At 46.5% G+C, this 12676-nt stretch overlaps 1 protein-coding gene across 3 annotated transcripts in view; it reads left to right on the top strand.

Annotated features, from left to right (window-relative positions):
* Nucleotides 1-3202: 3202 nt before the first annotated feature.
* NT5DC3 (5'-nucleotidase domain containing 3) overlaps nt 3203-12676 on the top strand; it is a 32422-nt gene continuing 22948 nt past the window's right edge. The window contains exons 1-2 of one of the 3 annotated variants that reach the window (XM_048831604.2): nt 3823-3910; nt 4505-4597. Coding sequence is in view for 1 of the 3 variants with exons in the window: in XM_048831595.2 (XP_048687552.2) it covers nt 3703-3910 (208 nt within the window). In the remaining 2 variants the exon portion in view is untranslated. Of the gene's footprint in view, nt 3911-4504; nt 4598-11281; nt 11415-12676 lie in introns of those variants that run through there. The other 2 variants (XM_048831595.2, XM_048831613.2) reach the window with 2 other exon arrangements.

Here is a 12676-nt window from a genome sequence, read left to right as displayed (position 1 = left end):
TCATCAGAAACCATCAGCATTTCTTTTCTCTGCAAGGTTACAGCCTGCATTGCCTGTAAGATGTATTCTTACTACCATCGTAGGTCAGGTTCCTCTTTGCTTTCCCACCAATCCCACTCATTCAAAAAGTATTACTGAAAATAAGATGGGATCAGGCCAGAGTCATACTCAAAGCCGCAGTACGGGCTTGTTAGTGTTGTAGGAGCAGCAGTGATCCGTATGCTCTGTATGACTATGCTATGTATAACACATGTGCTCAAAAGGTCTGTTACACTTCCCTCCTCCCCTTTAGTCTCCTCTCCCATTTTGAATACCTGTGAAGTGGCTTTACCCCTCCCCCTCCCTCCTGGAATGCTTGTGGGATGAATGGGCTGGTTGAAAACAGCTGGAAGATCAGAAGAGCTCCCAGGTAGACAAAGTGTCTGGGACTCTAATTAGGCAGCACTCACACACCCAATGCATGGACACTGCATGGACATTGGCCGAGGTGGAGTGTGACCAACCAGACGTGGCCAAGTCATCTCTAGTTGCGGGGAGGGGGGGTCACACTCACACTCGCATACTCACTCTCCCAGGACAGGCACGACACTGGACATGTCAGGATCCTTCAAGGTAAGTGTCCCACAGCACAGTGATGGATGGTTGCAATAAAGGTAAGTCTTCCCAAGGCATGATGGAATGCAACATGGCGTACCACTGGCCAGGCGGTCCGGGCGAAGGGCCTTCATGGGAGGTACAAGCTTGTGAGTGCACTCCTGAGCACATGGTCCCTTCCCCTTTTAAGGACCTGCTCCTCATGGCCTGTGACTAGAGATGACTTGGCCACGTCAGGTTGGTCACACTCCATACAGATCACTGTTTCTCCACTCTCCTGGTGCTTTCATTGAAACCTCCAGTTTCACTTCTAGACTTGGACCTTATCTCCCAAGATCATGGTCTGCAATATTTTCATTTAATGAATGCGCCTTGGCTAGATATTAGGGAACAATCTTGCTTGAAAGATGTTCAAGAGATCCTGCTAAATAATAGAAAGCCATCTACTGGGGCTACTTACCTTTCTAAGTGGAGACGTTTTTCCATCTGGTTGTGCCTTTCTGGAGTATAATCATCCCATTCTTCAATTCAACACATACTAAATTACTTATTGTACCGGAAACAGCAAGGATTGGCTGTTACTTCTATCAAGGTACGTCTAGCAGCTATTTCAGCTTTCCACCCTAAGGTGGATAATTGGTCAAGACAATCGAAGTGAGTGGAATGAGCTACTCCCCTATATTATGATGTTCTTTTGGAGCAGTGTCCAGCAATCTGGGAGCTATACATTCTATGTGGTGTCATTTGGGCAGGAGACCTGCCTGCCAATCGAACTTATATCTGGGATAGATGTATCAGAAGAGTTTGGCAATCCATCTGAGTATGTCCTACAGGTAGCCAGGTGCTTGAGTTCTGTGAGCCAGACTGTTAAGAGGCACCAGGGTAGAGTCACACAAAGACAAAAGGAATACTATGATCTCAAGATCACAGACAGATGTCTGAGCCTGGAGAGTAGGTGTGGGCGTGAGAACAGGCTAGAAGGAAGGGGCAGTGTCAAGTTTATTCGTCTGTTTACAGTCATCAGGAAACTATATGGGGTGCTCTATAAGCTGTTGTCAGAGCTGGGAGGACAATCTTTTGTGGTTCATTACAACCATCTGAAGCCCTCTGTGAATTCACGGCACAAGGACACTGATCATACACAGGAGCAGTGGGTGAGATACTCTTGGGGGTCCCCTATTACAGCCCTGGCAATTCCAACGTGCAACCCCAAGGAATGTTTCTGAGTCAGAAAGCCTAGAGTAGGTACCCTGGCTCAGTGAAGATAGGGATAACGAGGGTGTGCAAACACTCAAGGTGGTTTCAGGCCAGGGTTCAGCAGGAAAGCATTCCTGAGACTCACTCCTGCCACCCTCGCCTCCAGTCTCAGAACTGCAGAGCAGACTGCCCAAGTGGTTTAAAGAGTATTTGAAGTAGCTTCAGCTGGATGGGGTGGGGTGGGGTGAGGAGGAGCAGGAGGAATGGACAGATGCATCCTCTTAAAAGCAGGGGTAATGTAATAAGTTAGCAGATAGTACTTCAGTGCACGTAGCCAAGTGCTGGAGGATCAATGGCCTAGCGGGGCAAGATGTGGGAGGATTCCAGGACAGTTAGGAGAAGTTGGGGGTGTATGTGAGAGTGCCATCTTGGCAGGAATGTGGGCAGGGGGGCCTTGTTGGAAAGGAAGGACTGTGTTTCCCTAGATGTAGCTGTATGTGAACATGGGAAGCAGGACGTGTGATTGGCACTGCTAAACTGGGCCTGAATGGTGTGCACTTATACTTGTGTATGTCCTGATGGAAAGGGAATGCTGAGTAGCCGAGAAGCAACATACTCCACCACACGAGAGATCCAGATTGAGCAGCCCCGGAGTTGCTACAGCAACTGGCTAGCACATCTCAGTTTTATGTGCACCACTAGTGGGATTAGGTTTTGTGCCCCTCTGGAGGTGGGGGAAGGAATTAGTCCAGGATTATTTTACTGTTTTACTGTAGCTGCTGAATTCCCTTAAGTCTCCCATCCCCTTTCAGCTCATTGGTCTGTACCCATATCCTACTCTGATATTCTTTTATATAGAGAGATAAGATGGGTGAGGTAGTGTCTTTTATTGGACCAACTTCTGTTGGTGAGAGAGACAAGCTTTTGGGCCACACGGGTCAGAAAGTCCTGAAGAAGAGCTCTGCATAGCTCAAAACTTATCTTTCTCACCAACAGAAGTTGGTCTAATAAAAGCTATTACCTCACCCACCTTGTCTCTCTAGTATCCTTCGATGGACACAGCTACAACTACACCGTGTGCGTTCTTTTATAGAAACAGCCTCTGAACTCCACTGTGTGCAGCTGGATTTTTGAGTCTGGGCTTCCAGACCAAGGTAACCAAATGGGAGTGGGGTGGTCTATGCCTGACCTGAAGAAAAACAGGTGCAGGCCTGACACCTTAGGATGGTGTTTCTCAACCTTTTTGTGCTGGTACACCGTTGGACTTAAAAAAAAAAAAAATCGCGATCCTCAAAGAAAACATTGGCAAACCTTTACCTTAAGCTCCGGGCTCCCACAACCCTCTGGGGCTTGGAGCTTCCGCTTAAGATCGTCGTGACCGCCAGGTTGTGAAGCACTGCTTGAGGACATCTACCACTACACATCCCTGGCTTCTAGTTATGCAAAGCATTCTCTTTGCTCAGCTAGTTTTGGGACCGCCCTGCTTGTCTCTGGAGTCTGGCCCATTGCACGGGACGGGGCTGCCCGGGGATTGCCTTTACCCAACTCTCCTGAAGGGCTTGGAGAGACCTGAAGCCAAACCACCTGTGGATCAAGTGCCAACCTAAGCGAAGACAGCAGCAACGCGAGCCCTCTTCGGCAGCAGCCTTCCCTCGCTCCCCGCGCCCTTGGCCCGTCCCACGTCCCCTCAGTCGCTGGCGGCGCGACACGTGCATCTCCTGGGGCAGGGTTGCACCAGCAGCGGCCAGCCCTCTCGCCCGCTGATCCCGGCCCCCGTGAGAGTCGGCGCGGGAAGGGCGGGGCCCGAGGAAGTGACTTCAGCGGGCCGCGGCTGCAGCGGGGCCAGAGGCTGGTGGCGGCGAGCTCCGGCGGCAGCGCCGAGGAGTCGCTCGCAGCGCGGCAGCACCGGCCATGGCGGCGGCGCGTTCCCTGCTGGGCGCAAGGCGGATGCGGGGTGCGGGTCGCGCTGCCGCCGGGCTCTGCGGCTGCGGCGCCTTCAGAGCGAGCCCCCACTGCACGGCGGCCCCCCAGCAGCAGCAGCCGCCGCCCCCTGCGCCCACCCGGGACATGAAGAGCTACCTGTGGGCGCGCTACAGGGAGGCCAAGAGAGTGACCAAGGGTGAGTCCCGCGCAGAGCCCCCGGGAGCGGGGCTTCCGCCAGCATCAGTGTCATGCTGGGGCCAGGGGGCACCCCCCCTTCTCGGGCACGTGGGCAGCAGCTGCCGCAGGGCACCGCTCTGCCCCCCCCCCCCCCGCTGCCCTGCCGACGGGCCAGGCGGCTCTGGGTGATGCAGGTGCCCTTCAGTTATAGCCTCTTGCCAAAGTACATCCCAGGCTTTGGAGTGCACAGCGGTAGCCAGACGGGGGGCTTCACTAACCTGGGTAGTGCACCCCACCACCACGAATGCCCTTGGGGAGCAGGGAGGACCTTGAGTCCTTTTCCCCCAAACCTCCCCATTCAGCAAACTGTCTGGAGCTTGGTGCCAACCTGGAAAGGGTGAAGGAGAGGCCTGACCTGCCCCCTGCTAGGATTTGGACTTGTGGTTGCAGGTCAGTGGTAGCGCAGCCTTATCTCATAAAGCTAGCTGCTTCGGGAGTTGCTTTAGGGCTGCCAATTGTGAAGTGGATGCTTCCACAACGGGAAATAGAATGAGTCAGTTAAAGGCCAAAACATGTCACTCAAAATAAAATGTGTTTGCTTTATCCTTTCTAGAGATACCAGCGCTAGGTGGTATTATGTTTGCTGTATAAGACAGAAGGAAAATAAAGTTTCCACAAGATTGTGGGTTTAGGTGGCAAATTGAAGGTAAACTGAGTCCACGCTGAGCTTTTCTATCAAGCATCCCTATTAAAAATGCATTTTGTTTTTATCAATTTGGTGAAGCTGCTTTTTGTGTCTTTGTAGTTGCCAAATGGGGCCTTACACCCTGGTGATTGTAACTAGTTGCAGATGGCTAAAATATGAATCTGCATGGTGAGGTGACTGAAGTCTGTTGTGCAGCTCTTCAAATACAGTATTTTTAGTACGACTATGATTTATGTGGTTCTTTGTCTTCATGAAAACTGCAGTAACCTCTTTTCACAATCATCTGTTAAATTATGGATGACTTCACTCCTATCAGAGATAAGAGACTACATTAAAACTGATAAGAGTGTCTGAAGACTTGAACTATCAACAAATGTTGGAATCATATGATTGGGGCAGCATCCATATTTTTCAGACCACAAATATGGAAGTAACAGTGAACCATTCTAATTAAAACTTTGAACTAGAAGCTATTAACTTTAAATATTTAAAACTATTTTGAAAGAAAATGTTTTACTGTGGTGTAGCTCAGAACTTTTTCAAATTAAACAAATAAGAAAAGCAAGGAGTTAATTTAATGTGTGTGTATGTGATCTTTTTGTTTGAGGCTCCTTTTGCAAAGGGGTCATGTTCCAAAAGTGTAAAGTGAAGTGACCTTTTAGTTGGTTCTATTTTGGCTACAAGTCCAATTAATTAATTACTATTTAACCCCAAGACTGCTGCAGAGGAATGTCCCCACTTCTGGTAAATAACTCTGAGGTACTGAAGGAAGGAATCAAAAGCTGATAAGTAGGCTTGTGCGGAGTAACTTGAGGCAGTTTTCTGAAAATGGGAGAACAAGGCTTTGTTGGGTCAGTCACTAAGAGCAGGGGTTCTCACAACAAAATTTTTGATGGCCCCAGAGTGTGGCCACCAACTTTTGCTCTGACAGTTTCCCCTAAAATACTTAATTAGCTGTTGGAAAAACAAGTAAATACGCACATAAACACATCTGAGCACCGACCTGTCTCTCTGTCCCTGCCTTCCACTGCCTTCAGTGAAAGCCTGCCCCAGGGAAGGTGGGTCTGGAACTCACTGGCTGCTGGTGGAGTCCCAGGCTCACTGTGCCCTGGCTGTAGGGGAGCTGCCCAAGGGAGCGCACCAGTGACTGAATGCTACAGCTAGCTCCACTGACAAGAGCTGCCTCAGGCATTGCACACGCTGGTCCCACGTGTCTCCAGAGGTGCTGCCCAGAGCATCCAAGGAGGCTGTGCAGTGCAGGGCGCCGATCCCCGCTGGCAGCACCAGCGCAAACATTAAGGTGGTGCATCTTGCTGCCTTTGGTAACAAGTATTCAGGAGCAACAGCTGGGTACTGCAGAGCTGCTGCTTGCTGCAAGGGGAGACTGAGGGTAAGGCTCTCGGAGCCAGAGTCAGCTGAGTTGGGCTTTTAGGGCTCAGGTTGCAGGGCTATAAAATTGCAGTGTAGATGTTTGGGCCTTGGCTCTGACCCCATATGAAGTCTCCGAGCCCCAGCCTGAGCCGGAACACCTACACTGCAGTTTTATACTCTGCAAGCTTGAGTCACCTGACCCAGGCTAGTCACGGCTTTGCTGTGGGTTTTTTATTGCACTGTAGGCCTACCCTTAGCCTCTCTGTGCCTCAGTTCCCCATCTGTAAAATGGGGATAATACTGTTCCTCAGCACGCCTGTGTCAGGTAGGGAAATGCATTAAAGATTGTGAAGCTCTTTGAGATCTACTGATGAAAAGCCCTATATAAAAGCTAAGTATTTTTATTATTTAACAGCCTGGCTAAGTTGCTAGTTGAGAATTTGAAGGTCCAGTAACCTCAATGACCCAGGTATATTATCATTACAGAAAAGCATGCTCTCTGAAGTGTCTTACGATTATAAAATGTTAGTAGTGATTGAAAGTTGTTACTATTGGATGGCTGTTTGGCCTGTGTGAAATTATTTTGGTGGGCTCGGTCCATTTCCCTCTGCCCTCATTATCATTGGGAGGGTGGAAGGGGGCGGGGGAGGTAGAGCATTACCAAGGTGCACACGTCTGCAGCTTCACTGGATAAGCCAAGGACTGAATGGGGTCTGACAACTGAAGTTGAGTTTGTTCCTCGGTATCAGGGTCCAGGCATATTGAGAGAAAGCTGTGAGGAAGCTTGCCCTGTGCTACCCATGGCATAATCATTCTGGATAATACTTCAGTCTCCCATCTTTCAGAAGTGCTAAAATCACACCCACAAATGTATCATTGCAGGCACTTTTGCCATATATGAGATAGTTCAAAGGATAATACAGAGTTTTTTTGGGTGGGGAAATGTAGAGGTCATGCAAACATACGTGCTGCATACTGTCTGGATCTTTTTTTCCTGCTCTTTTGGCACTCCTTATCCAGGTTGGTTGCAAATTCCGCCCAAAAATATTTTTAGAGGCATTGTCTGACAGTGCTGCTGAGGAGGTCTGGCCTACGTTAGGGGAATGAGGTCTGTAAAACTTAGATGGGAATATAGAGGCAGAGGAAAAGTATTTTCAGGATCACTTGGGGATTGAGGTTGTTTGTTATAGGCTATCTGACATTTAGTTTTTATTTCATTGTTCAGTCAGGACTGATTAGTCATCTTACAGAAAGTCATTTTGGCCTAAGTAGTATGTGGCTTGAGGTATGTCAGCCAGACAAAGTAGTTAATATCTAAAACCTGTTTATAGTAGCTTGGTTTACAGCTTTCAGGCAACCATGAAATATCTATAAAATGAACTCTGGGCAAAAACACTGAGGAAAAACAGAAATAACTGTGGCACATTGAATGCACCGTTGCTGAATGCACCGTTGCTGAGAGAAAGAGGTCTTTTCACACTCTGGGGCTAGGAAATTGGGGGTTAATGGCACAATATCAATGTTTACTTCATTGTTGTTTGGGAAGAATAATTATCTGTTACCTTTACCTTCCTGAGTTGGAATTAAATGGTGCAAGTGTTAGCTGTTACCACTCAAGATAGAGATCTTGGAGTCATTGTGGATAGTTCCCTGAAAACATCCACTCAATGTACAGCGGCAGTCAAAAAAGCGAATGGAATGTTGGAAATCATTAAGAAAGGGATAGATAATAAGACAGAAAATATCATATTGCCTCTATCTAAATCCATGGTACGCCCACATCTTGAATACTGCGTGCAGATGTGGTTACCCCATCTCAAAAAAGATATATTGGTATTGGAAAAGGTTCAGAAAAGGGTAACAAAAATGATTAGGGGTATGGAATTGCTTCCATATGAGGAGAGATTAATAAGACTGGGACTTTTCAGCTTGGAAAAGAGTTGACTAAGGGGGTGGGGATATGATAGAGGTCTATAAAATCTTGATGGGCGTGGGAAAAGTAGATAAGGAAGTGTTATTTACTCCTTCTCATAACACAAGAACTAAGGGCTACCCAAATGAAATTAATAGGCAGTAGGTTTAAAACAAACAAAAGGAAATTTTTTTTCATACCACACAGTCAACCTGTGGAACTCCTTGCCAAACGATGTTGTGAAGGCCAAGATTATAACAGGGTTCAAAAAAGAACTAGATAAATTCATGGAGGATGGGTCCATCAATGGCTATTAGCCAGGATGGGCAGGGATGGTGTCCCTAGCCTCCGTCTGCCAGAAGCTGGGAATGGGCGACGGGATGGATCACTAGATGATTACCTGTTCTGTTCATTCCCTCTTGGGCACCTGGCATTGGCCACTGTCGGAAGACAGGATACTGGGCTGGATGGACCTTTGATCTGACCCAGTATGGCTGTTCTAATGTTCTTATGTAAGTGTACTGTTAAAAGGGTAAATAAACAGTCATTTCTGAAGCCCAATATGGATTTCAGACCGTGGGCCATTTCATGTGTTGCTTTATCTATCCTACACTTGATTAACCCTGTATGATTTTTCTGCTGAATCTTTTGTGCTTCTATGCATACCTGATGTGCTTGAAACCAAATTTAAAACAGTTAATGTACAGCAGAAGAACTAGTAATGGTGAGGAAAGAAGTGCAGACTAAAAGGAGAGGATACTGGTGGTAAAAGCAAAACAAAGTGAAAACATATTTATAGAGGTGTCAAAAATGCACGTATTGTGTCTGAAACAGGGATTTCTGTCAAGTATCCTGAAATAAATCTTTTTCTTCAAAAGTAGTAGCAGGAGTAAATGTGTATGTATTTAATATTATGGGTAGTCAAACATCTTAATAAAATTATAGACAGCATTTTTCTTTTTTCCAGGTTGAGATTTAACATAAGAATGGTCATACTGGGTCAGACCACTGGTCCAGCTAGCTCAGTATCCTGTCTTCCAGCAGTGGCCAGTACCAGATGCTTCAGAGGGAATGAGTAGGACAGGCAATTATCAAGTGATCCATCCCCTATTGTCCAGTCCCAGCTTCTGGCAGTTGGAATCTTAGGGACACCCAGAGCATGGGGTTGTGTTCCTGACCATTTTGGCTATTGATAGCCATTGATGGACCTATCCTCCACGAACTTATCTAATTCTTTTTTGAGCCCAGTTATACTTTTGGCCTTCACAACATCCCCTGGCAATGGGTTCCACTGGTTCAAGTACATAAAAAGTTGTTAAAAGAAGGAGAACAATTTTTCTCCCTCCTCAACCTCTGAGGATAGGACAAGATGCAATAGGCTTAAATTGCAGCAAGGGAGGTTTAGGTTGGACATTAGGAAAAACTTCCTGTCAGGGTGATTAAGCATTGGAATAAATTGCCTAGGGAGGTTTTGGAATCTCCATCACTGGAGATTTTTAAGAGCAGGTTAGACAAACACCTGTCAGGGATGGTCTAGATCAGTGCTCTCTAACATTTTTATGCACAAGATCACTTTTTGAACTTAAGCGCAACCCAGGATCTACCCCACCCCTTCCCTGAGACCCCGCCCTGTTCACTCCATCCCCCTGCCCCCCCCCGGTCGCTCGCTCTCTTCCACCCTTGCTCACTTTCGCCATGCTGGGGCAGGAGGTTGGAGTGTCGAAGGGGGTGCGGCCTCTGGGCTGGGGCCGAGGGGTTCAGAGTGTGGGAGGGGGCTCTGGGCTGAGGCTGGGGCAAGGGGTTGGGGTGCAGGAGAGGGTGAGTGGTGCAAGCTCTGGGAGGAAGTTTGGGTGCAGGAGGGGGCTGTGGGCTGGGGCAGAGTGTTGGAGTGCAGGAGGGGGTGCAGGCTCTGGGAGGGGGCTCAGAACTGGGGCAGGGAGTTTGGGGAGCAGGAGGGGGCTTAGGGCTGGGGCAGGGGGTTGGGGTGTGGGCTCCTGCTGGGTGGTGCTTACAGTGGGCGGCTCCCAGTCGGCAGTGCAGCAGGGCTAAGGCATGCTCCCTACCTGCCCCAGCTCTGCGCCACTCCCAGAAGCGGCCATCAGGTTCCTGCTCCCCCTGGGGGAGGGAGGATGCAGGGGGTCTCCATGCACTACCCCTCCCTGCAGGCATTGTCCCCACAGCTCCCATTGGCCACAGTTCCCCTTTCCCAGCCAATGGGAGCTGCGGGGGCAGTACCTGCAGGCAGGAGCAGTGCGCAGAGACCTCCCCCAGGTGCTACAGGGACATGCTGGCAGATTCCGGGAGCAGTGCATGACCAGGGCAGGCAGGGAGCCTGCCTTAGCCTCACTGTGCCACTGGATTTTTAGTGGCCAGAGATTACATTTGACTGTCAGAGGCTCCAGAATGGACCACTTGTTTGCTATACTGGTTGGTGATTCCTGGTCTAGATAATACTTAGTCCTGCCATGAGTGCAGGGGACTGGACTAGATGACCTCTCGAGATCCCTTCCAGTTCTATGATTGTGTGTTGTTTGGAGAGGTACTTATGTTTGTTTTTAAACTTGCTACCTATTAAATTAATTGGATTTTGTGTTATGGGAAGGTGTAAATAATACTTTCCTATTTACTTTCTCTGCACCATTCATGATTTAATAGACTTCTATCATATCCCTCCTTAGTCATTTTTTTTTTTAAGATGATCAATCCCAATCTTTTAAATCTCTCCTCATGTGAAGCTGTTCCATACCCTTAATCATTTTTGTTGACTTTTTCTGTACCTTTTCCAATTCTAATATATCTCTTTTTGAGAGGGGGTGATCGGAACTGCACACAGTATTCAAGGTATGGATGTACCATGGATTTATATAATGGCATTATGATAGCTATTTTCTGTCTATTATCTAACCCTTTCCTAATTGTTCCTAACTTTAACTTTTTTGATGACCACTACACATTGAATAAATGTTTTCAGAGAACCATCCCTGATGACTCCCTCCCACCCCCCCCCCCCCAAAAAAAAAAAGCTTTAAGACCCTAACACTTTGGAAAAAATAATCCAACAATATATACATTGTGTATTACTTTGCACTTATAAACATTGAATTTCATCTGTCATTTTGTTGCCCAGTCACCCAGTTTTGTGAGATCTTTGCAACTCTTTACAGTCAGCTTTGGACTTAACTGTTTTGAGTAATTTTGTATTGTCTGCAAACTTTGCCACTTCACTATTTACCCCTTTTTCCAGATCACCTACGAATATGTTGTACAGCACATAATCCAGTATGGATCCCCATATTTATCTCTTTCTGTTGTGAAAACTGGACCGTTTATTTCTACCTTCTGTTTTTGTATTTTTTAACCAGTTATTGATCCATGAGAGGACCTTCCCTGTTATCCCATGACTGCTTACTTTGCTTTAAGAGCCTTTGGTGTGGGACCTTGTCAAAGGCTTTCTGAAAGTCCAAGTACACTATATCCAATGAATCACCCTTGCCCACATGTTTCTTGACCCCCCTCAAGAATTCTAATAGATAGGTGAGACATGGTTTCCATTTACAAAAGCTGTTTTGACTTTTCTCCAACATATCACATTCATATATTTGTCTGATAATTCTGTTCACTACTATAGTTTCAACCAATTTGCTTGATACTGAGTTAGATTTACTGGCCTGGAAATGCCAGAATCACCTCTAGAACCTCTTAAAAAATCAGCCTTACATTAGCTATCCCCCAGTCATCTGGTGCAGAATCTGAGTTAAGCGACAGGTTATGCACCACAGTTAACAGTTCTGTAATTTCATAATTGAGTTCCTTCAGAACTCTTGGGTGAATACCATGTGGTCCTGATGACTTTAATTTATTATTTTTGTTCCAAAGCTGCTTCTATAGATACCTCTATCTGGGCCAGTTGCTCAGATTTGTCACCTAAAAAGAATGGCTCAGATGTGGGAATCTCCCTAATATCCTCTGCAGTGAAGACCAATGCAAAGAATTCACTGAGCTTCTCTGCAGTGTTCCTGTCTTCCTTGAGTGCTCCTTTAGCACCTTGATCGACTAGTGGCCCTGCTGATTGTTTGGCAGGTTTCCTGCTTCTGATGTGCTTACATTTTTTTTTTTTTGCTATTAGTTTGTATGTCTTTTTCTTGTTGCTTTTCAAATTCTTTGTTGGCCTGCCTGATTCTATTTGATTTCCCAGAGTTTATGATCCTTTCTGTTTTCCTCAGTGGGATTTTTACTTGCAGTTTTTAAAGGATGCCTTTTTGCCTCTAACCGCCTCTTTTATTCCAATATTTAGCAATGGGGGCATGTTTTTGGTCCTTACTTTAAAAAATAAAAAATAAAAATTGGAGTATACATTTGAGCCTCTGTTATGGTGTTTTAAAATAGTTTCCATGCAGCTTGCAGGCATTTTACTCTTGTGACTGTTCCTTTTAATCTTTGTTTAACTAGCTTTCTTATTTTTGTGTGTTTCTCTCTCTTTTTTTTTTTTTTAAGTTAAAAGCTATTATGGTAGGTTTCGTTGGTATTTTCCCCCCCCCATAAGGATGTTAAATTTAATTACATTACGCTTGGTATTACCAAGCGGTTCTGTTATATTCACCTCTTGGACCAGATCCTGTGTTCCCATGAGGACTAAATCAAGACTGGCCTCTCCCCTTTTGGGTTCCAGGAGTAGCTGCTTCAAGAAGCAGTCATTAATGGTGTCTAGAAATTTTATTATTGCATCCCATCCTAAAGTGACATATACCCAGTCAATATGGAAATAGTTGAAATCCCCTGTTATTCCTGGGTTTTCT

This window comes from Caretta caretta, chromosome 1 (genome assembly GCF_965140235.1).
Source record: "Caretta caretta isolate rCarCar2 chromosome 1, rCarCar1.hap1, whole genome shotgun sequence".
Lineage (NCBI taxonomy): Eukaryota > Metazoa > Chordata > Testudines > Cheloniidae > Caretta > Caretta caretta.
The sequence above is the reverse complement of the archived record's forward strand: the minus strand, read 5'-3'. Positions and strand labels throughout refer to the sequence as shown.